This window comes from Aricia agestis, chromosome 3 (genome assembly GCF_905147365.1).
Source record: "Aricia agestis chromosome 3, ilAriAges1.1, whole genome shotgun sequence".
Lineage (NCBI taxonomy): Eukaryota > Metazoa > Arthropoda > Insecta > Lepidoptera > Lycaenidae > Aricia > Aricia agestis.
The window spans coordinates 16320233-16347818 of NC_056408.1; the positions used below are offsets into that span (position 1 = coordinate 16320233).

Consider the following 27586-nt stretch of genomic DNA (forward strand, 5'->3'; position numbering starts at 1 on the left):
TACTGTTGTCAATTGAGTTCAACAACCTTGCTGTGACCCTCAGGTCCGGTCTACTTTGTGCCAGTACGTCAAATGTCCAACCAGTATTTACTAGTACCTACCTACATACTTTACTTGACCTAAGCCGTACTCAAAGACATTGAACGATTATCTACTTAACTTTAATTTTATTGATTTGAATTTTGATATTCACAGTATTAGCTTTTATTTTTAATTAAGGGCTTGACAAAAAAAGATACTGACACAATCTTTAAATAAAAATAAATAATCTTTAAATTATGGCCGTATAATATGTATCTACTGGCCAGTGGCCGTCAGAAATAAAAATTTTGGTAGTAATAAAAATTAAAAAGTGAACGCAGTAGAAACTCAATTTTCCGCCCTGCCCCCCTAGACAAGTGGCAAAACGCTAACGCTAGCGCTAACGCTACAAAATGTATGGATTTGACATTAGTATTCGCTAGCGAAGCGATGACTTATGTCAAATCGCATACATTTTGTAGCGTTAGCGCTAGCGTTAGCGTTAGCTTTTTGCCACTTGTCTAGGGGGGCTGTGCAGTTATCCGGATCCGCATTATCATCGGCGAAAATCTATCTAATAATTTTAATAAACGTTGAAAGTCCTAACCGGACCATTGTCGTTAGGCATTCGGTCCGAGCCTGACTTCCAATTTCCATAATCCATTACTAGCATAATTCTATCTAATATATAAAATTCTCGTGTCACAATGTTAGGCCGCGTACTCCTCCGAAACGGCTTTACTGATTTTAACCTTTATATGCATATTCAGTGGCTCTGAGAATCGGCTACTGGGTACTTTTTATATTGATAAGTGCATTTGTTGAATAAATAATAGTAAATTATTACAACTCGAGACTGACGGTGACCATTGTTTGTGCGACGGGATAGCGATGGACGTTGCCATGGTGACATACTTATTTAGTCAACTTCAATAAAATAATACGGGCGAAATACTTTATATGGCAAAGAAACGTTTGCCGGGACAGCTAGTATCTAATAAAATTATGGAAGGTTAGTACTGTTACGGATACGGACACACAGATCTATCTAGCGACAAACCAGCGCAACTTATCGAAGAAACGCAGACAGCGTTAATCTGCTATTCGATACTAGATGGCGTTAGGCTTCTAGAAATATTCCACACTTGTTTACGCGAATCTTGTACATTCGGGAAAGGATTTTTTATTTATTTATTTATTTATTATATCATTTATTTATTTGTTCTCGTACAGTCCGGAACTCGTCTCGGCCCATATAAATAGCCACAGACGATAGGAAGGATGGTGTATGGCCAGCATTAGTGTGAGCTAAAGTCATCAGTCATCACAGCGTTACGCATTTGTTTAAGCTGTTGTATTTAGTAGTAACTAACTGTTTACTAACAAATCAAATCGACTTACAGATAAGTGAAAGGCATTTGTTATGCGGCGATTTCTGTTATACGGTAACACTTGACCGAACCCCGGTTTTTGTCCGGAACTGTTCCTCAATCAGTTGCACAACCACTGAACCATTGGGGTAAAACAGTAGTAATTTTTTGTACCATATTCGAATCTTGCTGTAGGTATGAATCCTTATACAGGGTGTAACAAAGCTAAGTGATAATATTTTAGGGTGTGTATGTGTTCCTGGTAAAGAATTCACTGTGAAAGCAGCAGCACTGAAACACCTAAATTTTTTTCACTTTTGTATGGGCATGCTTCCGAGCGTCACGAGTTTTCCTATACAAAAGTGAAATATAATTTGGTCTTTCAGTGCTGCTACTTTCACAGTAAACTCTCTAGGAGGAACACGTACACATCTTAAAGTATTATCACTTAGTTTTGTTACAGCCTGTATATCATGCACTATGCTAAAAAGCTACGCGCACATTGCGATGGGTCGGATTCGGAACGTTTCCAATTTTATAAGATGAGTGTATCTTCCCTTCTACTAACCCGCTAGTCCGTCGCATACGGCAAAGAATAAAATATACACAACAGATACAGTCTCCTCCTTGGAAGTCGGTTAAAATATTCCTAATACTAATGTCAGGTGCTTGTTTCAGAACAAAATGAAGTCACTGCTGGTGATATGCGCGTTGGCGTTCCTGTGCGGTGTGCTCGCCAAGAACAAGACTGATGGCAAGGTATAGTTATGTTCATATTCTACTATTGCTTCAGCCCCGCCTTACGCATTGGGATAGGTCATATAAGGGTGAAGTAGCCGCATAATTTTTCAAAATCCTGCTCGAAGGACCAAATTTTTGTACCTATGCATATTTGCAATCTAGGTACCTATTCTGGTGAGTAGGTACCTAGATTGCAAATATGCATAGAACTGGTGTTCTATCGTTAAAATCATAGCCATATCTAGATAAAGCTGTATCAGCTGTATCATTAAAAAGTAAAAATAATTAACATGCCCAATAAGACTGATGAGTTTGAAGTACAATGCAATAATATACTTACATAATGAAACAATTATCTACATGTTAGGTACTAGTTAGGAATTTAAGTTTACTTACGCAGTTACCTAAGCTAATACCTAAGCTAACTTCTACTTATACTTAAAGCAAAACTATTGTAATGAAACTTGAAATTGACATTGCCTAGTGTTCTTTTAAAGTTCTCCCATGTAAGTACAAGCTGTAGAAGTGTTCATTTTATACATGGGAAACTTTCCTTTTCGCACTCTAACAATCGCGAAAATCGATAAATAAAGAACTCATGCGTTAAGCATAACGGAATAGATAGTAAACGTAAGTTTAAAGTATCTTGAGAAAAGTAAGAAAGTACAATATGACTTTTATAAAAATCAATAAAAAAATTATAATGCGTCTACGCATGGTATGGCGCAGGCGTAAAGCCATTAGCCGCGATAAAGTCAATGATCTAACACCGGTGTTTCTTATTTTATAAGCAAAAAAGTAACCTCAGAAAAACTTAGAAGTAATCAGTTTTTATCACTTATCGTTCTCTTTCAAAATTTACTAGATGTTGCTAGCTTCGTTCCGCAGAAATTTACCGCGCGGGGGCAGTAAACTTTTTGGACAGAATTAGTATAAAATAAAAACTTTACTAGTTAGTTACATAATATAATGTCCTATCCCGAGATTCAAAGTATTATCTTTTAAAATAGGTAACAAACATAGGGGCAAACAGAAAATAGGCAGACGGAAAAACACACGCATTTATAATACATATATATGCATACTAATTACTAGATACTATATGACGCCCGCAACTCCGTTGCGCCAACATTCGTTTATCGCGCGGGAACCGTACATTTTTCCGGGATAAAAAGTATCCTATGACCTTTCCCGAGACTCAAAGTATCTCCATTCTCCATGCCAAATTTTAGCGAAATCAGTTCAGAGGTTTGAGCGTGAAGAGGTAACAGACAGACAAACACACTTTTGCATTTTATAATAATATTATAAGTATCCAGGAGGCCTACCAATGAAACCGTTTTTAGGGTTCCGTAGCCAAATGGCAAAAACGGAACCCTTATAGATTCGTCATGTCTCTGTCTGTCTGTCTGTCTGTCTGTCTGTCCGTCTGTCCGTCCGTATGTCACAGCCACTTTTCTCCGAAACTATAAAAGCTATACTATTGAAACTTGGTAAATAGATGTAGTCTGTGAACCGCTTTAAGATTTTGATACAAAATTGGAAAAAATATTGAAAATTTTAGGGGTCCCCATAGATGCAACTGAAACAAAAAAAAAATTTTTTCATCTAACCTATGCGTGTGGTATAGGTCTTCAAAAATCATATTAAGGTTTCTACTATCATTTTTTTATAACCAGAATAGTTTGCAAGAAAGACTCTTCCAAAGTGGAATTCCCCCCCTCTAACTTCTAAAGTAGGGGCATGATAAGTCTAAAAAATATATATGATGTACATTACTATAAAAACTACCAACGAAAATTGGTTCGAACGAGATCTAGCTAGTAGTTTTTTTTATACGTCATAAATGGTAAACCTTAATTTAACGCCTCCGTGGTCTAGTGGTTAGAGCGTCGCTCTCGACTCCGGAGGTCGTGGGTTCGAATCCCGCGTTGGAAACATGTTATTTCCAAGTTTGGTTAGGACAATGCAGGCTGATCACCTGATTGTCTGACAAGTAAGATGATCCATGCGTCGGATGGGCATGTAAAAAGTCGGTCCTGCGCCTGATCTCTCGCCGGTCGTGTCGGTCTTCCGTCCCACTGTGTTATGAGAGTAAAAGGAATAGAGAGTGCTCTTGTGTACTGCGCACACACTTGGGCACTATAAAAATTACTCCTGCGTACCTGGTCTGGTTTCAATGAAACCGGCCACCGTCACCGAAACCGGTGTGGGGAGTATTATTATTATTATTTTATTTAACTTTCATTAAATCAACTGAAATATGAAAATAAATCAAAAACCTCTTAATTTCATAAAAATAAACCTTATTGCTGCTGCGGAACCCTTCATGGGCGAGTCCACCTCGTACTTGGCCGGTTTTTTTAAGACTCAAACGAACGAATGCCGCGTCCTACTCTAACAAACGTGAAACGACGTTGTTAGAGCAGGACGCGGCATTCTGATTCGATCGTTAGAGTCTCAAAACGGTTTCGTGGTACGGCCCTCGTGGAATTCGTTTGTAACTAACTTCAACCCGTGTTATTTCAGGTGAAGATCGCCGTGTACTACGAGTCTCTGTGCCCGGACAGCAAGAAGTTCATCACGGGCCAGCTGGCGCCGGTGTGGCGCGACATGCGCGGACTGCTCAAGGTCAAGCTGGTGCCCTACGGCAAGAGCACGGTACCACGGTTTACCCTACTAGCATAGCGTGGATAGAACCACAGTATAAATAATTAGCTGACCCGACAAACTTAAAGGCCGCACACCGAGACATTTTAATGTTGAATTAACTTCAATTTATTTATGTCAGTACGAACCACGGAGCTACTTCGTATGAGCTCCGTGGTACGAACGCACGTGCGGACGTATGTACGAGGCTTTTTTGGGTATGGATAAACGCAGTGTTCCCTACACAAGAGAGAGATCCAGATAATAGTACAATTTGGTTGCCTCGGGGGACAACTGCAACGGCTCCGAATGTGCGAGCTGGTTTCAAAGCATTTCATACAACGAGTTCTAAAATGCGGCGCGTACAGCGCGTGCGCATAGGCGTACCCAGGGGGGGCAGGGGGTGGCAGCCGGTATGCTGCTGCCCCCCCCCCCCCCCCCCCAACTCACATTACTCATTAATCTATTCTTTCAGCGTGACAAGATCAACGAGAAATGGGAGTTCAACTGCCACCACGGCGCTGAGGAGTGCTACGGCAATAAGGTTCGTACTTTACGCTTAGACAGTAGACACTATCCCTGTTTTCCAATTGCAGCGCTAGAGCGCACTATGCGGCATAATGCTTAACGCTGTTCTTCGCAATTTCATTCGCAATCTATACTTAATAATATTATAAAGCGGGAGCTTCCTCAAAAAGAATCGTGATGATCAGCCAGCAGCGTCCCAACCCAGCAATAAGGCGAACTCATCCTCCGCAAGTGAACGACTCCAAGCATCACGGGAGAACAAAAAAGAGGATGAGAAAGAGAGAGATAAAATTGAAATTAAGAAGTCTCTAAACTCAACGGCCAAATTAAAAGCGTTTGTGGGCTCCATCAAAAAAGTATTTAGCAATGGAGGCATTTTTGAGGGAGCCATCTACACAAACACCGGCAAATAAAAACAAAAGATATAGGGCCGATCTCGGGCAAGTGCTCCCGCCAAAACTCAGACTGGCCCAGAACCCCGAAGATCATAATATAATAAATGCCTTTGTAATGTAATGTAATTTATAAAACAATAAATATATATTTATTTATTATATGTATAATATATTATAGTATGTTCTACTAAGTATATATATACACATACACACACACATATATATATACTAGATGTCCCGCGCGGCTTCGCCCGCGTAAATTAGAAATTTTACAGAATTCGTAGGTACATTTTCCCATAAAAAATATTTCCCCCGTTTTTCCCACATTTTCCTGAGTTTCTTCTGTCGTATTAGTCTTAGAGTAATAATATAAAATAATAATATAACCTTCTCGATAAATGATGAGTCTTACTCGATAAATGATCTGTCTAACACTGAGATAAGTTTTTAAATCGGACCTGTAGTTTCTGAGATTGACGCGTTCAAGCAAACATACTCTTCAGGTTTATAATATTAGGTAGATATAGATTTTTTTTAATTATCGCTTGACAAACTCGAGTCTCGATCTAAAAGACTATGAAATGGTATAATATGGTAGTGATGATGATGATGATGATGATGAAGAATGTAATTTGCATAGTAGCATATGCTTTCTGTTCTTAAAACAACGCCGAAACTCCCAAACTTGTATCTATAAAGAATCAGGAATTCTCTCAGCACCTTCCGAACCACGGTATACCAGGTATATCTCGGTGCAAAATCTTACTTGTTGGTAGCATATGCTTAGAATACTTCTCACGAAACCGAAGTCACCATATGTTTCCCTATAAGTTTTGAGGAGTTCCCTCGATTACTTATGGATCCTTCATCAGATCACCACTTTTCTGAATATAATACCAAATTGGGATGATACCCTATATACCAAAAGAAAAATTTTGAAAATCGGTTAACAAACGGCGGAGTAATCGTTGAATATAAGAAAACGAACATAACACCTCCCCCATTTTGAAAGTCGGTTAAAATTGTAGCCTATGTGTTATTTATTTAATATTTTAATCAGCACATGAATTGAATAACAAATTTTTTTTCAAATTAATCGTAGCACCATCTGTCAGGACAAACTAAAATTGAAATAGAATAATATTGAATGCGATGATAGCGCCGTCCGCCGGATATATATATATATATATACTATGTATATGTATATGTATATGTATATGTATATATATATATACTAGATGTCCCGCGCGGCTTCGCCCGCGTAAATTAGAAATTTTACAGAATTCGTAGGTACATTTTCCCATAAAAAATATTTCCCCCGTTTTTCCCACATTTTCCTGAGTTTCTTCTGTCGTATTAGTCTTAGAGTAATAATATAAAATAATAATATAACCTTCTCGATAAATGATGAGTCTTACTCGATAAATGATATGTCTAACACTGAGATAAGTTTTTAAATCGGACCTGTAGTTTCTGAGATTGACGCGTTCAAGCAAACATACTCTTCAGGTTTATAATATTAGGTAGATATAGATTTTTTTTAATTATCGCTTGACAAACTCGAGTCTCGATCTAAAAGACTATGAAATGGTATAATATGGTAGTGATGATGATGATGATGATGATGAAGAATGTAATTTGCATAGTAGCATATGCTTTCTGTTCTTAAAACAACGCCGAAACTCCCAAACTTGTATCTATAAAGAATCAGGAATTCTCTCAGCACCTTCCGAACCACGGTATACCAGGTATATCTCGGTGCAAAATCTTACTTGTTGGTAGCATATGCTTAGAATACTTCTCACGAAACCGAAGTCACCATATGTTTCCCTATAAGTTTTGAGGAGTTCCCTCGATTACTTATGGATCCTTCATCAGATCACCACTTTTCTGAATATAATACCAAATTGGGATGATACCCTATATACCAAAAGAAAAATTTTGAAAATCGGTTAACAAACGGCGGAGTAATCGTTGAATATAAGAAAACGAACATAACACCTCCCCCATTTTGAAAGTCGGTTAAAATTGTAGCCTATGTGTTATTTATTTAATATTTTAATCAGCACATGAATTGAATAACAAATTTTTTTTCAAATTAATCGTAGCACCATCTGTCAGGACAAACTAAAATTGAAATAGAATAATATTGAATGCGATGATAGCGCCGTCCGCCGGATATATATATATATATACTATGTATATGTATATGTATATGTATATATATATACTAGATGACCCGCGCGGCTTCGCCCGCGTAAATTAGAAATTTTACAGAATCCGTAGGTACATTTTCCCATAAAAAATATTTCCCCCGTTTTTCCCACATTTTCCTGAGTTTCTTCTGTCGTATTAGTCTTAGAGTAATAATATAATATAACCTTCTCGATAAATGATGAGTCTTACTCGATAAATGATCTATCTAACACTGAGATAAGTTTTTAAATCGGACCTGTAGTTTCTGAGATTGACGCGTTCAAGCAAACATACTCTTCAGGTTTATAATATTAGGTAGATATAGATTTTTTTTAATTATCGCTTGACAAACTCGAGTCTCGATCTAAAAGACTATGAAATGGTATAATATGGTAGTGATGATGATGACGATGAATGTAATTTGCATAGTAGCATAATATGCTTTCCGTTCTTAAAACAACGCCGAAACTCCCAAACTTGTATCTACAAAAATCAGGAGTTCTCTCAGCACCTTCCGAACCACGGTATACCAGGTATACCTCGGTGCAAAATCTTACTTGTTGGTAGCATATGCTATATCTCACGAAACCAAAGTCACTACACGTTTCCCTATAAAATTTGAGAAGTTCCCTCGATTACTTATCGATCCTTCATCAGATCACCACTTTTCTGAATATAATACCAAATTGGGATGATACCCTATATACCAAAAGAAAAATTTTGAAAATCGGTTAACAAACGGCGGAGTAATCGTTGAATATAAGAAAACGAACATAACACCTCCCCCATTTTGAAAGTCGGTTAAAATTGTAGCCTATGCGTTATTTATTTAATATTTTAATCAGCACATGAATTGAATAACAAATTTTTTTTCAAATTAATCGTAGCACCATCTGTCAGGACAAACTAAAATTGAAATAGAATAATATTGAATGCGATGATAGCGCCGTCCGCCGGATCTAATGTAAAACATTCCAAAATCAACAACTCCTTATAAATAAGAAATTAATTGAAAAAACATTTTCCAGTAGACCAAACTGTAAATCTAAACCATTCTCGAATCTCCACGAACACACACAAAAAATTTCATCATAATTGGTCCAGTCGTTTAGGAGGAGTTCAGTCACATACACACGCACACAAGAAATATATATATTAAGATATATATATATATATATTAAGGAAAATGTGGGAAAAACGGGGGAAATATTTTTTGTGTGAAATATCTAATTTACGCGGGTAAAGCCGCGCGGAACATCTAGTAATGAATAAACCCTCTCAAATAAGTGCACGCTCCAATAACCAATTCAGCATTAGCAAACTTCGGCATTGTACGTCACTGAGTCGCATTATACTTTGCAATTGTAAAACAGGTTGTATCTCATTCAGTAGACGATACACATTTAGATAACTTCTTCTAGAAGTGATTATCAGCATTTCTAATATACTAAGGCCACGAAGTTTAATGGGGCAGCGGGGCGGCGGCAGCCAATGTTTATATTATGCAACGGGCCTCGAAAGCAGCGGTGCAGGGCTACCCGCACCGACGCGCGACGCCGCCCCGCTGCCCGCTGACTTCGTGTCCGTGGCCTTATAGTTATTCTGTTAAAGCTTTTATTCCCTTATAACTAAGACAAACCTTGTAACTTACGTACTTTATAATCTGGCTTAACATAAAATCCACTTTTTTTTACTTCAATATATTTTCCGGTCCTAATCCATTTATAAAAAAACGAAAATTTTCTACTTTAGCCACTTCATCTTCTTACGTCTTTAAATTACATAACACTAGTAGCGGACACCCTTTATACCCAGTTTCTGGGATTTATATAATATAATAATTAATATATTGAACTTTTGAAATATACGTAGTATCCCAAGTAGTAGTCTGTGATTGAAATGAATGTTATTTTCCAGGTACAAGCGTGCATCCTGAAGGACCGCAAGCTGCAGGACACGGAGAAGATGGACCTGGTGATCTGCCTGATGGGCCAGACCAACCCCGATAAGTCCCTTGACACAGTAAGAAGATTTTGAGAGAGTTTATCTATACACGTGGGAGAGCCATGCTTCGGCACGAATGGGCCGGCTCGACCGGAGAAATACCACGTTCTCACTGAAAACCGGCGTGAAACAGCGCTAGCGCTGTGTTTCGCCGAGTGAGTGAGTTTACCGGAGGCCCAATCCCCTACCCCATTCCTTTCTCTACCCTCCCCTATTCCCTTCCCATCCCTACCCTCCCCTATTACCCTATTCCCTCTTAAAAAGGCAGGCAAAGTACATGCAGCTCTTCTGATGCTGCGAGTGTCCATGGGCATTACTAATCAAGTGCTGTTGAATGTATTCGCAAATCAAACATTTGTGAGAACCGTACGCGCCGTACGCGTCGAACGCACCGCATAGTACACGAAATGCGGCGCGTACGGTGCGGACGAATGTGCGAGGTTTCCTACGAATAATGGGGTTTCACATCATTTCATAAATAACGTGGCTAAGTATACAATTATAATTCTAAAGGTGGGTACTGACCGACGTTACGAGGTCTAAGGCTCAATTCACACCGGAATGGCTGAGGAGAGGGCTCGCCTCGCCACTGCCATCTGCGGCCGCCCGTGGATGCTCGTGGCCGCGATTTCTCAAGCGATACTACGTATTACAATAATGAAGATAAAGTTTAAAATCATATGACTGAATTGAGCCTGATGTAACTTATTAGTAGTTATCACACAGCGAGCATACGTGCAGTCAGTACGTCGTGTTACGGGTTTTTATGAATATATCCTTTTATCCTGACATTCTTAAATAATACACATGGATTTTGATGTCCAATATGTTTGATTGCTGACGTTATCAGTTATACAACTTTTTAGATATATTTCTCGCTATTACAAATGTCTGTGTAATTTCCAGTGTCTGGAGCAAGTGGGCAAGTCGGCGGAGAGCAGCAAGCTCAAGAAGTGCGCGGACGGCGCGCAGGGCGACTCTCTGCTGGCCTCGTACGGGGACAAGAGCGACCTCGTGCAGCGCCCGCTAGCCTTCGTGCCCACTGTCATCATCAACGAGGTACATGGCGTAGATGTGTTCCCAAATATTACTCAGTACAGCAGACAAACCAGTAGGCCGACTTCAAACAAACTGACGATTCGACGGTAAGCATTCTACGAACGGCTGAGCAACGCATTGTTAAGGCGCGCGCCGGACGATATGACATACTACGTCTAACGTATAAAAGAGAACCCTCCTAAGTCGGCCTACTGGTTCGTTCCGTCGATTGTGGCCATACTGCTGATTGGTTTCGAAATATAAAAAGTAACTCTTTTAGGGCTACTACTTTCGCAGTAAGCTCAATACAAGGGACATATATAGTCTGGATTTATAAATAGGCCGTATTGGCCGCGGCCTAGGGCCAGCAGCGTTCTAGGGTGGCGGCAGATTTCGTACATAGGACAGCGGAATTAAAGTTAGTTCACATTTGTAGAAATGCACTAATGTACCCATCTCAAGTATTATAACTTTGTTTTATTACACCTTCAAATGGAAAAATATTTAGCATAATATTACCTAATTACCTATAATCAGTTATTTGAAACTTGAGAAGTGAGACTAAAGTTTTTAAATGTAGAAAGGCGTTTTAGTTAAAGTTTTAACTTTTTTTTTTCTCAGAAATTCGACCAAGCGCTCCAAGATGAGTCGATGACGAACCTCAAAACGGTGGTGTGCCGCGTCGCCCCCAACAAGCCCTCCATATGTAATTAAGTTCAATCATATTTTGTAATAATTGAACGTGGAAGAACACGATAACTAGCAGTAAAAAAAATCTTGCATAAATGGTGGCTTCTGCGCCGGAATAATCATTTGAAATAAAAAAAACTGTGCATTCTATGTGTAGCCATATATTAGCCAGGTGATGAAGTAGATAAGTTACAAGGTTCGTTCAAATTATAAGGGAAAAATTAGTAAATGTCCGTTTGTTACAAAATGTTAGTTATCGTGTTTTTCCACTCACGCCTTCAATTATAAAATAACTTAAGTTTTTTGTTAGAGTAACTTTATAGGACTAGAAACTTGAACGTAAATTATTTTGATTGATTTTTATAAGGAAATATACGATAGCACTTTTGGTAATGACTTGTTTTATTTTTATTTTGTCTCATAATAAATTACAATTAAATCGACCTAAGATTTTGATGTTTTTTATTTATTAACAAAAGTTTTTTTGGATGGCTATTCGAAACATTGTTAATTAGCAACGCTATTTAATGGATAAACTTCAAAACGTTTAACTCAGAATACCAGCATTGAAAAGGATGAATTCATCAAAGATCCAAGATCCATACTCTATAGAATATCAATGATCTATGCTCACTATTAACATCTCAATCAACAATAAAAAATAACATATTAGCTTATATCATACTTTTATTTCGACACACATAATATTATGTATGTACATGGTACACATATTTACATAGCAATACATACTTGCTAGTTGTTAGTGACTCAGACCAAATAAAAAGTATTTTTACTTGACATTTTATTTGTTCTGAGGTTAGTGGTCACTGATCAGTTATATATTTTACAAAACATATTTATGACGATGATATTTTATAATACACAACCTATATAAATATTAATTTTATCATTATAAGGCCTCTGCCTTCCATTTTGCGACTATGAAGTAGTGGTGAGCGTAGAAATCTTGATACTTCCATGAAGCCATGCAAAAGATGATGCGCAAAAATGTATGGAACCTGGGACCAGCCCTGGATTTATGTATAGGCAATATAGGCCATGGCCTATGGGCGGCAGCGTCTGAAGTCCTAGGGGGAGCGGCAGGGTCCTAGGATGGCGGCAGAGTTCTTACATAGGGGCGGCAAAATTAAAGTGGACTCTACTTATAAAAATATAAATCCGGCCCTGCCTCAGACCATAGCAATAACATTTATGTCATTGGAAAGGTCTTCCAAAATATGTAAACAACAACATTGTTATGACAGTTTTGTTGTTAAAATTGTCCTTTTGAAGTTACGAGACTTCAGAAAAATATTTTACAAAAAAATTTTCAAGTACAAGTACCTATGTAAAATATTTTTTACACACTTAACTTGCTCACCAGTCACTAAATATATTTTGGGTTTGCAATTGATACAGGATTTAATGTACCAACCATGTACTTTAATTTTCTCCCCATATTTTTTATGTAAAGTTAAGTATCCAAACGGACAATTGTTATAAAAAACAAACAACTATTGTTCCAATTGAAAAGATATATCCAACGACAATTATGTTGTTGGATATTAATATCTTATTGGTATTGGAGGGTGGTCTCGATCTGCGCATCATCCTTTTCGTTAACGTACTCACAGTATGCGACAAAAACTCATAAAAATTAAAGCTCAGGTTAATAGAAATTAATGCACAATATTCATCGCAAAAATGGAAGCAGAGGCCCATGAGGATTGCATTCTTTTTTAGACTTTTGAACTTGAAGATCTACTTCATAAATATTAAAAACAAAATTACTTTTTAGTAGAATTTTAAAAATTTAATTTTGTGGTAAAAGGAAAATTCAACAATTTTACAAGTACACAAAGTACAAAATTTCATAGTTATAAACTAGTAATTCCAGGCGGGGCGCTGACTGTTGGCGTCAGAAAATAATATTTTTAACCCATTAACCGCCAAAATGAAACCGATAGTATTTTTTAAATAAAGCTTGAATTTATCTGCAGTTTATATATAATGTTAAATAAATGAAAATAAAAGAAAAATTAAAAAAAAATTCACCCCTTTAGGGGGGTGTACCCAGATGGGTACAACGGCGTGTTATGTGGTACTTAGGTGTGATAAGGTTAAGAATAAATTTTTAATATATTTTTTGCACTGAAAAAGAACTCCTGCATGATGTTTTACATTTTGAAACTCTTTAGAAACATTTTTGGGGTAGTAATTGGTACAATTTTGAGGTTTAGAGAGTAGAGACTGACGAGAAGGATTACCTCGTTTTTCATTATATTTTCTGACACAAGTAAAATGTTACGATGTTTAGTCGAAAGAGAATATTATATAAACCATGCTATCATCAAGAGTCGTAAGTGGTCAATGCAAACGCTAATCATTAACAATAACAAAAGAAAAAACATAATTCAAATAAGTAAATAAAATCCATCATCATCTTTACCCAAAGAGGTGATTTGCGTTCCGCCTTTTCTCTTAATTAGTAGTGGTATCTGTAGCTGAAGCTAGTAAACTTTTGTCCTTGATATAAACTAATAGGTATAAGAAGTAAAAAGTATCCAGGATGATTTCTGGAGTCATATTTATTACTTACGAAGGAGTGTCTATATTAGCTTATGTTACCATAACACATTGCAAATGACAAATTTTGTAGATATTATATTCTAGTTGATACTAGCTTCATTGTTATTGACAAGATAGATTCCTCTTATGCTAAGTACTCACATACGGTTTTGCTCGATATTTTTACTCGAAATCGAGCAAAAACCACCGTGTGGACCGCAAAAATCACAGCTCGAAGGCTCGCATCGAGCCAGTTTGAAGGCTCGAATCGAGCCGGCTTGACAAATTTTTTGACACTAGTTTTTATTATCCGTAGCTAATTTCCTTCGAACTGGAGTAAAAGTATCGAGCAATGCTGAATGTGTGGACGAAAGCCCGAGCCACGATTTTTACTCTACGTGATTGCTCGATCAAGCAAAACCGTATGTGAGTACTTACACATACAAGGTTTAGTTACTGTAAAATCTTTTAGCTGCTATTTTACCTGCGTTTTTCTGTCTACAACGTCTGTAATTTCAAGACAAAGAAATGTATAAGAGAGCGGACATTTACACTATGTTATGAGTTTTCTGAATGTATATGATAATTGTTATTTACAAAAAGAGTACAAAATAGCTTTCCCTTAGTATTCACAACGATATAAGATGTTAAAATTAATCAAACTCATTATTTCACAATTCTGAAAAAAGGCAAATTTTTGCTAGTGGATTCGGCCATTGTACCCAACTAGGTACAGTAGTGTTTGAATCACAATTTTTCCGTCTATTTCAATAATCTACCATTAACTTGTTATTTATTGTATAGATAACAATGTATTGAATAAAAAAATAAACACATAAAGTGGTTGAATATTATGCGATTAAAATAAAGAGAGAATTTATGAGCTTACTCCTCCAGGTTGCAAAACTGTAAGTTTCAAACCTACCTTATGACTAAAAATTAATAAATTGGTTGCCAGTATAAAAATGTTGAAGCTTTATCTTTAATTAAATATATAAAATCAAAATCTGAGATGTGATACCACAAAATTTTGAACTATCCTTAATTTTCTATATGTACCCAATTGGGTACAGCGGCGGTAAATGGGTTAAGGTGGAGAGCTACATTTGTTGACCAAAACTCATCATCGGTAACCATTATAGCTCTGCTAGAACATTTTAAGTCAATAACCGAACCGGAATAAACATACCTAACCCGGGGTATAATCAACATCCTGATCGTCGTCGTAGTCTTGATGAATCTTCCGTTTGTGCCGCTTGAGATCGGAGCGCCTCAATGTTTTATACTTGCACTCGTCACACTTATAGTGCTTCTGTTTTTGTTTTAAACGTTCCACGCAATCACCTTTATCACTGGGACTGAAACACTTCTCTAACTCTATTCCGACGGCCGTGTGCGTCTTCAGGTGGTATAAGAGACTCATGCGGTGTTTAGCTTTATAATCGCAGAGGTGGCACTGGTAACGCTTCTCGAACTTGTGCTTCCTCTTGTGCCGGACGAACTGGCTCTTGCTGGCAGTGGTGTAGTCGCAGAGCTGGCACACCTCGAACACCGTGGAATGCGAGCTCTTGTGCTTTCTGTACTCGCTCCAGCTGTGCGTGGTGAAGTGGCACTGGACGCAGTAGTACTCGTAGCCGCCCCACATCACCTGCAATATTAAAATATTATGTTTTGTACTATTGCAATGTTAATTATTTAAGAGTAGTCATAAAATGCTAAAGTAGTTTAAGAATATTATTGTAAACAGAACGTCTCTCCCGAACAGGTAAACCTTTTAGGTTTTGCATCTATACTAATATTATAAAGCGGAAGAGTTTGTTAGTTTGTTTGAACGCGCTAATCTCAGGAACTACTGGTCCGATTTGAAAAATTCTTTCAGTGTTAGATAGTCCATTTATTGAGGAAGGCTATAGGCTATATTTTATTACGCTAAGACTAATAGGAGCGAAGAAGTAGAGGAAAATGTGAAAAAACGGGGGGATATTATTTGAAAGGGCTTTTTTGAACACGCTAATCTCAGGAACTACTGGTCCGATTTAAAAAATTCTTTCAGTGTTAGATAGCCCAGTTATTGAGAAAGGCTATAGGCTATATTTTATCACGCGAAGACTAATAGGAGCGAAGAAATATCGAGGAAGGTTATAGGCTAGATTTTATCACGCTAAGACTAATAGGAGCGAATAAATAGAGGAAAATGTGGAAAAAACGGGGGAAATTATTTGAAAGGGCTTATCTCACGAACTACTAGAGCATTTTTTCTGTTAATTGGATCAAATAAGAAGTAGACCACGTGAAGGATCATAGGCTTTTTTTGTGGACTAATTTTTCTGTGAAATATCTAATTTACGCGGGCGAAGCCGCACGGAACGTCTAGTAATATTATAAAGCGGAAGAGTTTGTTTGTTTGAACGCGCTAATCTCTGGAACTACTGGTCCGATTTGAAAAAATCTTTCAGTGTTAAATAGCCCATTTATCAAGGAAGGCTATAGGCTATATTCTATCACGTATTCACGTATTCATTATATATTATATCATATAAGTATAATAAGAGCGAAGAAATGAAGGAAAATGTGGAAAAACCGGGGGAAATTATTGGAAAGAGCTTATCTCACGAACTATTGGAGCAATTTTATGTTATTTGGCACAGATAAGAAGTAGACCACGTGAAGGATCATACGCTATTTTTTGTGGACTACTTTGTCCGTGAAATATCTAATTTACGCGCGCTGTATATTTCCGTCGTCTGGTACCCGTAACACAAGCCCTTCAGGTACTTAGCACGGGGCCAGACTGACGTGGTGTGAAGCGTCTATAGATATTATTATTATTGTTAATTATTGCAACGTCTTGAATAAATTAAAAAACAAGCCTGCTGCATGTTGAGGCTCTTTCTGTTCTTCTTCGAGGATTCCTTGCACTTCCTAGTTTTGAGTAGTTTGACGAGCGGCACGTCGTCGTCGTCGGTGTCGTCGGACACCTCCACGGTATCAATTTTCGGTTCCTCGATAATCACTTCGTCCTCGTCGCTGGACGTCAACAAGCTTATGGGGTCATTTTTCCTGAGATTAGAAATTACATACCGTATATTATGTTTTCGTATGTACACAGTATACCTTATGGTGGCCATACACCATCCTTCCTATCGTCTAATCTGCATGACGCTACCGATTGGATCAGTTAGAACTTGGGACTGACCGTGTATTCCCATACACAGTCAGTCGGATGGGCATGACTCATGCATAAGAAGGATGGTGTATGGCCAGCATTACTGGTCTAAATTTAAATTCCAAAACTGAAGCGCAGCGTGTCTTGGTCCGTATAAAAATTTGTTTGGAGGCCCCAAGGTAAGTTTACTTTTTACTTAAAAAAATTAAAGCCCGACGTTTCGGCCGCTGTGAAGCAGCCGAAACGTGTAATTAATAAAAGTGCTCCGCGACAAAATCCGTAAGTGTTTCAACCTTATATCAAAATTAAAGCTTTTATTTTTGTGTAAAAAAAGTCAAAAGTATCCCTGTGATAAAAAGCCTTTAACAAAGTTTCTATGGAATTAAAATGTTTGCTCTCACACGCGGAAGATCTAAATTGTAAAACCAGCTAGCTAACCTAACGCCTTACAAGGACAAAAACCATGATCCCTAAAAGACGGAAAAGGCCTACAGCTCACAAGCCACTTATTAAAGACTCATCTAGTAACTGGACAAGGACTAACTCTACTAAGGCTCAACCAATCAAATGTGCAAGCCCGAAAGAAGTTTGGAAAGAAATCTTATGGTTAAAAGTCGGTAAAACGCCAGGGCTCGAGCAGATATAGTGTACCAACCGACCTTAGATTTGGCCAAAAACAACAAAATTGACCAATCATAGGAGTAAAAGCATATAATTAAGCTTTCTCTGCTCGTAAAAGACAAATAATTTCAACCCCCTTTCATAAATAAAAATGGCTTATTGTGTAACACAGATCCCAAGTAAAAGTGTTAAAAAAGTCTTTGTTAATTTTTTGCTTGGACACGTTGTGCAAGTGTGTGTGTCCCTACTGGGGGCCCCGCATAGTTGATACGGCGGTAGCTACGCCTCTGCTACAGAAGTTATGCCATGAATCAAAATCACACTTATTTTCATACGTGGGAGAGCCATGCTTCGGCACGAATGGGCCGGCTCGACCGGAGAAATACCACGTTCTCACAGAAAGCTGAAACAGCGCTTGCGCTGTGTTTCGCCGAGTGAGTGAGTTTACCGGAGGCCCAATCCCCTACCCTATGCCTTTCCCTACCCTCCCCTATTCCCTTCCCTTCCCTACCCTCCCCTATTACCCTATTCCCTCTTAAAAGGCCGGCAACGCACTTGCAGCTCTTCTGATGCTGCGTGTGTCCATGGGCGACGGATGTTGCTTTCCATCAGGTGACCCGTTTGCTCGTTTGCCCCCTTATTTCATATTTAAAACCTACCAAGACAGTGCCCTAGAGGCCTAGACCAGTTTGATTAGCAGAGAGCACTGTCTCGCTGCTGTCTTTCCACTGTCAGGTCTCGCCAGTCACCTCGGTAAGTGTCAAGGTCACAACTACCCCAACACGTTCGCAATATTAAAAATAGGCTCAAATCTAAGTTACTTTAGGTTGTGAAGACTTTATGCGCTTTATTAGTGGGCCATTCCGCTACAGACGGCCTTCAACGAGAATTTTTAAAAGGGATGCACATCATAATAATTTTTCAGCACACTACCTTAACTCCGCTAATTAACTGAATGCAATACCAGAAAAACTAATGCTGATCAAAAAAAACAATTGATTAACTGAACATGTCCTTAAAAAAAACTTAAACATTATACAAAACTCGTCTCGTTTTTTATGCGAATTCACACCAAAAATATGGTTCATACATCGGAATCGGATATATTATTTGTAAAACTAAAATTTTTAATTGTTTATCAAAAATACTAACTTGCACTCTAAATTGGACAATCTTACAACGGAATTTCTAAAAACGATATCGGTGTATCGGTGGTGAAAGGTGCACCACAATAAAATCAATTTCTATTATCAAAACAAGTCTACAAATTGACAAATCGTGCAACTAAAATATTTTTAACCTAACTTTATTATCTTTTTGTTTCTCTGTTTTACTGAGAAATTAATAGCAATGTTTGCCCAATACGACTTGATTGGGTTAGGTTAGATGGCTAAGGCGGGAGCGTAGCGCAGCGTAGTTAGCACTTGATGATTTTTATGTGTTCTTAATTATATGAACATAACAGATTAAATTGGGTTTTATTTAGAATAAATGATGTTCCTAAAAGTAATTTAGGTGATGGTTTTCCTTTAAAAAGTTGTAGTATGTTTGTTGAACTAAGGAATTGTTAGATATACTATTTTAATAATAGTAATTCGTTCAGTAAAACAGTTTCGCAAATTTCTTTAAATAGTATGCTGAATTCGCATTATTTAGGGTGCATAATTAGTGTGTAAGTCAGTATTTTTGGTGAAACTTTCAAATATTTTGATCGAGAAAAGGGAATATACAGATATTGATTTAAATACATGCCTTTTTAAAATGTGACATTAATTACATTTTTTAATTGTAATATACGTAAGAAGATGTGTATTTACTAAAAAACAACTTTTATCGGTAAAAAATGGAATTCGAATAATTTAGAGCGTTTTTAAACAATATCATCTAAGGGACGCGATGTTTTTTCCCATATTTTTAAATTAAAATAACGTATATTTCAAATCAATGTTTAGTTGTAGTATAGTTAAACAACAATACGTCGAAATCTTTTGTATAAATTACACTATTCAATCGTTTTGAGTGATTTAGACGATTAATTTTGTCAGGCCAATAAACAACTGAAAAAAAAAACTACAATTTGGTGCAGTTTTATTACAAAATTACTAATATAGTTAAAATATGCCATGTCAATTTTTTTTAATTTGTTAGAGAATTACGATTTAATTCACCTTTAACATATTTGAGAATTTTGATGTTGCGCCCGTGATCGTAGAAATGTTCAAGGGATATTTATTATTAATTTTATTATTAATAAATATGCTTCATTTTGCCTATAGGAAGCTTTAAGTGTGTCAAACTGTTGCACCCGCGATAATGGAATCGCCCTACTATAGTTATAACTTATAATATATATACATATTATTATTATTCATTACTATTACAACTTACTTCTCTCCAAGGTCAATAACATCAGAATCATTCGAATTCTCATCAATATCATCATCATAATCCGGAAACATTAAGTTGGGGTCTATCTCTACTTGCACATTCTCCAAGACCATCAAACAATCTTGACCGTCCGGCTGACCATTCTGACCTATAAAAAACTCATTACATAACTTCTTTGATATATACTACGAGGGCTGCTATTTATGTATCCGGAATTAAAAAAAGAAACAAACATATATCATTTAATATGGTTTTATTGCTTTTCAAAATATTCGCCGCGATGATCGACACACTTTTGCATACGCTGGAACCAATTTTCATAGCACTTTTTCCATTCTGATTGAGGTATCTCCAAAACGTGCATTTTGAACGCATCAACAGCCTCTTCGCGGCTCGAAAAACGTTGACCACGTAATTCGTTCTTCGCGTATGGAAATAAAAAGAAATCGTTAGGTGCCAAATCAGGGCTGTACGGCGGATGACCAGTCAAGTCAAGATCTTTTGACCCTCCAAAAACTGAGTTGTTTCAGCTGAGGTGTGACAGCTAGCATTGTCGTGATGTAATATGATTCTGCGTTGTCGGTTGTCCTTTCTTATTTCTTCAAAGACTTCTGGTAAACAAATGGTCGTATACCATTCAGAATTAACCGTTTTACGATTCTCTAATGGCACTGTAGCCACATGTCCATTAATTCCAAAAAAACAGGCGACCATTTGCTTCAAAGTACTTTTTGCACGAGTAACTTTTGTTGGTTTCGGCTCATCTTGGAACACCCACACCGTTGACTGTTGTTTAGTTTCGGGGTCATATGCATAGATCCAAGATTCATCACCCGTGTACATATTATAAACGGCTTTTGACGTACCACGGTTGTATTTTTTTATCATTTTTGCACCAATCGACACGAGCCCGTTTTTGATCGATTGTCAAGTTGTGCGGAATCCAACACGAACATATTTTTTTTACAGCCAAATGTTCGTGTAATATCTTATGTATGCTCGTCATACTTATGCCTAAGGACGCCTCTATCTCGCGATATGTAACATGACGATCACGCATCATTAGTTCCCGCACAGCATCTATATTTTGTGGGACAACAGCTGTTTTTGGGCGACCTTCTTTATTTTCATCCGTGAGCATAGACCGCCCACGATTAAACTCACTGTACCAGTGATAAACAGTGGTTTTTGATGGTGCTTCATCTCCAAAAGTTGCGGTGAGTTGAATAAAGCACTGTTGTTGATTTAGCCCACGCCGAAAATCGTAGTAAATCATTGCACGAAAATGTTCACGCGTTAAATCCATGGCAAATGAAGACACGCAATTTTCAAAATGACGCCACAATGGAAAAATAATTGACAGTCACATGAAACAAAATGTATTCTTCAACCAAAGAGTTCTATTTTCAAATGTTGTAATTACTTTTTAAATATTGTTCTTGTAAGTGGCCAGTTCCGGATACATAAATAGCAGCCCTCGTATCAAAAATATTTTGATACAAATCATACAATTTAGTTATATAAGTACTATAGTTAAAATACTAAAATAAACACGCTTTTTTATTTTTTTTATTTTTAAAACTAATTATTGCATCGTCATGGGCTTTTAATATGTATGCAAAGTTTCGAATTAATTAGACTACTGGAGATAGGTAAATATCGTGCTCAAATATTCCGTTACATACATACAGCCCAACCTTATAAAGATGCCTGAATTAAATAAATAAATAATAAAAAAGCATTTTAAAAAATATGCATGTCTGCCTTAATTACCTCTTCGTTCCACTTACAACTTAACTGATACTTCAGTCCCAAGAAGGGACCCAGCCTCGACCCAACAGTTTTTATTGTGAAAAAATGTACAATTACAGCTCTTTGCCGTTACGTAGTAGAATATAGACATCCAACAAACCTTTATCAGCAGATATTTCTATAAACTGTGGCTCGGCGTGCTCATCATTAATTTCTATAATGCTTCCATTATTCATGTTCTGTGAAGGATTACTCGGCTCATCTATGTTCTCTGGAGAATGTATCTTGTTTGGAATGGTCTGTTTTATATGATAATTTGTTATTATATCTTCTATGTCCTTAATCTCTAAATCCGAATGATCCTGGATTCTATAATGGAAATATCAAATAAATTACTAATTCTGGCTGTTTTGAGAGTTGGGGTTTAGGTTGCGTACCACAACAACCACACCACATTGGCGAGCATATGCTATGTATTGAAAATGAATAGGACTATTCACATATACCACATTTTGCGTACCACACATGTGTAATACAGACGACATCGCAACCAGACCACAACGATAGCAACAACTAAACCACATAGACATTTTGTCGTATCCACAATGCAACTGCAAGAAGCCGCAGCAACTCAATTCTTTGACGACCTCTGTGGCTCAGTTTGTGAGCGCGTTGGTAGCTCAAGCCGGGGGTCGCGGGTTTGAATCCCGCCGACGGATCAGAAAGTTTTCAAAGTTCCTGGGTCATGGATGTGTATTAAATATTATATTATAATGTATCATATAATAAAAATCTTAAATATATGTATCTAGTATAAATATATTTCCATTGTCTGGTAGGTACCTGTAACACAAGTCCTTCAGGTACTTAGCACAGGGCCAGACTAACGTGGTGTGAAGTGTCCATAGATATTATTATTATTTTTAATTCTCACGTAACCACAGTTTGTCGCGTCAGTGTCGTGTGGTTGTAGTATGTGTGAGTCGACCCTTAGACTGGGTTGCACCAACTAACTTTAACTTTAACCTTAACTATAACTGGAAAAATTGACAGATGTCGTATGAGAATATGGGGTGTTTGGACGCCATATTTAACTTTAACTTTACCCACGCCTCTGGTGCAACCTAGTCTTAAGAGGATTCCACACCGCCCTTTTTTCCATACAAACGTTGTCCCCTGTTTCCTCCCTGGATAATGCTAGTAGAGTTATAATTTTTTTCCTGAATATCTACGGCCACTAATACGATGTCCCTATGTTTTCTTTTTTTTTCATAATTTAATTATTAAATAAGATATGAACGTTTAAAAACCCAAAAAAATGGCCAGATTTTCCGCTGTGTTCAAACGTCCAGAAAACAGATTTGGCTAGATTATACAAAAAAAGCAAAACATAGGAACACAGCTCAAGCCTTTTTTTAATCTTTAATGAAAAAAGTACTTAAATCGGTTAAGTTTTGGAGAAGGAATCAGGGGACAACGAATCGTTGATTTTCTGGATTTTCTGCAGTCGTCTCTATCGCGTTCTGCGGTATAGGCTTGAGGTAAGGGAGACAGCTATAGATATTACACGTACTTTTTTTTCATTTCTCTAGCCCCTGTTGTATCCTCTTAAGGTTTTTTAAGTCTTTTCACTAATTCACTCTAATATAATGTAATAATAATGGGAACAAATATAATGACCACCAAAAATGCACTGATACCCTAAACTTGTTTACCAAAAAAAAGATAATTAACACCAAAAAAATAAAGTCCAAAATTGCAATACTACCAGCTATTTTAGTCATAACACCTCAAATTGTTATCAAACGCCAAATAAAGTAAATCATCACCAAATATAGTAAATGACCACCAAATATAGTAAATGGTCACCAAATAAAGTAAACAATCACCAAATATAGTAAATGACCTACAAATATAGTAAATGATCACCAAATATAGTAAATGATCACCAAATATAGTAAAAATCACCAAATCCTTGTGAGCAAATCAATGCGATATTTCTGTCCAAATAAATCACTACGATTGACAAATTTAAGCAAATTATTAACAAAATAATCGGTCAAGTGTGAGTCGGACATGGAGGGTTATAGAGCAAAATTAGACCTAAAATTGTATGTTTGTATGGGAGTCCCCTTTGAATTTTTATTTTATTTTAATATTATTATTAATTATTGAAGTAAACATATAACTAAGGCATTTGCAAAAATATCAACGTGCCTACCGGTTGGCATTATTGATATCGAACAAAAAAGGCCAAAAAAATCACATTTGTTGTATGGGAGCCCCCCTTAAATAATAATTTTATATTGTTTTTAGTACTTGTTGTTATAGCGGCAACAGATATACACAATCTGTGAAATTTTCAGAAGTCTAGCTGTAGCGATTCTTGAGATACAGCCTGGAGAAAGACAGACGGACGGACAGACGTACAGGAATCAAAGTCTCAGTAATAGGGTCCCGTTTTAGGGTTCCATACCCAAAGGGTAAAAACAGGACTCTATTACTAAGACTTCGATATCTGTCTGTCCGTCTGTCTGTCTTCTCATCTTTAATAGGATTAATAAATGAAAATATATTTAGTTATCATTTTACATTAAAATGCTAACATATAATGTTGCTTATCATTTACTACTTTTGGTTTAACAATGAATTATTTGGAGTCATTTTGCATAAATCGGATAGCGAGATAATAAATCTTTGGTGATCATTTTACATTAAAATGCGAGTATAATGTTGGTGATCATTTACTTATTTTGGTGATCATTTACTATTTTTGGTTTTAAGATGTTAAATCTTTGGTTATCATTTTACATTAAATTGGTGGTCTGTATTTTGGTGATTGTTTACTATTTTTGTCTGTGAAAAGTTACTATTTCTGGTGATCACTTAATTATAAGCCAATAATAATTATGACAATTATTATTTATTTATTACCTTTGATTTTTTTCCACATTGCTACTAATTTCTTTTATTGCTGTTGGCTCTAAACTTTTTTGGAATTCATCTGATCTTGTAGTTTCATCATTTGTTGTGTCCATTGCATTAGAATCCTTATCTGGTGGTTTCGTAGGAATGCACTTGTTTGAGTCTGCACTTTCTATTGTTCTAGTCTTTGTACTATGTGCATTATCATCACTTTTGTGTAATTTTGTTGGACTAGGATCAGGAGACTTAGACTTGGGCTAAAAAATATATTTTTTTAATACTGCATTAAAAAATAATAATCTGATGATAATGAAAATGATGAAAAGGTATTTTCATCTGTGCTAATTGTGGTATATGGGTATCAGAATAGTTTAATTTCCATTCAATTTTGTTGTGTTTGCTCTTGCTTTTCTGTGACCCAAGCAAAAATATTGGTAATAAATCAATAATTTACTTACTTTAACAAAAAGACTCGGCACAACTTTTGCTTTTAAGCGTGTTTTACCCCTTATGACTTCGTACTCATCTTTCAGAAAGTGTATGCTGCAAATCAAGGAATCTTCTATCACCTTCTTGGTGTTAGGTTTTGTTGTAATTGCATCCATCCATTTACGACGGAGGGTTCGACTATTTGGAAACCTTTAAATGAACAAAACAATAAGTTTTTATAGTTAAACCTCACAATATAGTTAATGTAGGTATGACCAATTGATATTATGACAAGGGTCAATCATTTGTAGGTTTTATCAGTAAGATTAAAAAATATAACTAATAAACTTACTTAAAAAAAGTACCCTCTATAGCTGTAGAACATCCTTCTATACAACAAGCTCTTGCCATTTTCAAACCTGAAAAAAATCCCTACTTGTTCTGACAAATATTTTGCTGTAAGAGATAGCCTATACTTTTGAATATATTAATATTTTTCTTCAACATAATGTTTTGTGTGCCTTACTAGATTAAAACTTTGACAAGTTTTCTTTTCTTATTGTATTATTTTTACCAAAACTATTATTTTGCTTAACATGCTTAAAATTATGCCAAAAATAGAAGATCTTATTATGCTTGTAAATATTATTAAAATCTTCAAATAGTTTTTATCCATGCTCGAGTACCTAGTATAAAAGCAATTAAGTCTATAATATAATTCCCAAACAAACGACCTGGCTTAGAATCCTTATTCTGGATTTCTAATATCGTTTTCGTTTCGTCTCTATCGAAAATCCAAACAGACTCTTATGATCAAAGCATTAAGAACTACATTTCACCAGCAAGAAGTGTTTAGCTTTTAGCAGTGTCGATGCAATATCCAGAATAAGGCGGTACGATTTTAATATTTTTAACTATCGAAAAAGGTATTAAAATCTGATTATTTATATTCGGCGTTAATTTAAATTGAACCTATGGGTAACTTTCGCGCGTAATTTTAGTAAACATGAATACAAATACGAAGATCTAGAGACTTGCCTTAGTTGAAGATATTTTTCAAAATGCAAACACTTTTAAAGCTTAAAATGCCTTAAATGATAACTGTAATAATAATATGTCTAACATTTATTAGATCACACTTTATATATGGTAAATTTGCATTATACGAGAAAAACGAAAATATTTACGCAAATTACATCTCACAACTTTTGTTTGACAATTAGTTTTTTTTTGTTTTGACGGTTCGTCATTCGTGGTCCGTGGACGGTTCTCAACATAGACATAATATAATATATTATGTCTATGGTTCTCAACAATGTTCTCAACATAGATAAAGTATATCTGGCATTGAGGTACCCTTATATCAGTGTATAAGCGTCAAAAGCGTGTAATGTTATGTCCTACTTAGTAGTAGGACATAACAAAGGAGTCGGGCTGCATATTTTATGTAATAAAAGTGTTAATAAAGGTCTTTAGTGAATATTTAATGCTAGATATTGTTGAGTTCTGTGGTTCCGCTAAATAATAAACCATAAGAATGGTCAAAGAATGCCTCAAACACATGGATTTAACATTAAATACATAAGTTTGGAACAACGTTTTTTGGGCTTTTCAATGGGTATTTTTGTAAGCTAAAAAGATATAAGTTTATTAATCGCTTATTCGTGCTATATACGGCATTAGTGCTAAAAATGTCAAATCAATTAATAATTTGGCTATAAAAATTGCATAGCTTTTTACGTGTGTTTACGGATTCTCATCACTTGAACTATTGTTAATCGATATCATGAACTAATTGACTTTCTTTCCTTTATCATAATATGCTTCGAAATAATCGACAAATAGAAATATTCAAGAAAATAAACGCACACTACTTGTATGAAAAAAAAGCACAAAATGGCCACGCGATGACGGGCTAAGACTACATCTATAATATAATACTTTATCTATGGTTCTCAATGTGCAAGGTGACAGTTTAAAATTTAATACGGTAAGCGTTCTCTGCGAAAATACAAAGAAAAAATACACCTCAAGCGTGATTACCTCAATGATTAAGGAAATGGATTACCGTACCTACGTAGAAAATTATCCCGCCTGTCATGACT

The 27586-nt window shown here is 36.4% G+C and overlaps 2 protein-coding genes across 4 annotated transcripts in view; one reads left to right on the top strand and one right to left on the bottom strand.

Moving 5' to 3' along the window:
- LOC121725315 (GILT-like protein 1) overlaps positions 1-11803 on the top strand; it is a 31711-nt gene extending 19908 nt beyond the window's left edge. For both annotated transcript variants that reach the window (XM_042112207.1, XM_042112206.1), the window contains exons 2-7: positions 2070-2150; positions 4662-4793; positions 5257-5325; positions 9818-9922; positions 10811-10963; positions 11564-11803. In XM_042112207.1, the coding sequence (XP_041968141.1) occupies positions 2076-2150; positions 4662-4793; positions 5257-5325; positions 9818-9922; positions 10811-10963; positions 11564-11656 (627 nt within the window). In that variant the 5' untranslated portion in view covers positions 2070-2075 and the 3' untranslated portion in view covers positions 11657-11803. The remainder of the gene's footprint in view (positions 1-2069; positions 2151-4661; positions 4794-5256; positions 5326-9817; positions 9923-10810; positions 10964-11563) is intronic.
- Positions 11804-13447: 1644 nt separating this feature from the next.
- LOC121725414 (zinc-responsive transcriptional regulator ZAP1-like) lies at positions 13448-26648 on the bottom strand. Of its 2 annotated transcripts, XR_006035382.1 has the most exons (9): positions 26520-26648; positions 25834-25900; positions 25511-25691; positions 25062-25309; positions 22288-22496; positions 20376-20523; positions 17071-17260; positions 15302-15848; positions 13448-13546 (listed from the first exon to the last, which is right to left on the bottom strand). XR_006035382.1 is itself a non-coding variant. In XM_042112389.1 (8 exons), exons 2-8 carry the CDS (start codon positions 25890-25892, stop codon positions 15390-15392), a joined length of 1494 nt encoding a protein of 497 aa, XP_041968323.1. In that variant the 5' UTR covers positions 25893-25900; positions 26520-26648; the 3' UTR covers positions 14596-15389. The 2 variants fall into 2 exon arrangements, 1 of the variants encoding a protein (XP_041968323.1); XM_042112389.1 differs by lacking the exon at positions 13448-13546 and having other exon boundaries at positions 14596-15848.
- Positions 26649-27586: the final 938 nt, after the last annotated feature.

Bases quoted from the DNA above. Each gene is read 5' to 3' on its own strand.
- LOC121725414 (XM_042112389.1), bottom strand. From the start codon at position 25,892: ATGGCAAGAGCTTGTTGTATAGAAGGATGTTCTACAGCTATAGAGGGT. The intron at 22,497-25,061 runs GTAATAAATAAA...TTTCCATTATAG, and splicing joins AATGTGGAAAAAAATCAAAG to AATCCAGGATCATTCGGATT. The intron at 20,524-22,287 runs GTTTGTTGGATG...AGTTTTTTATAG, and splicing joins AGAAATATCTGCTGATAAAG to GTCAGAATGGTCAGCCGGAC.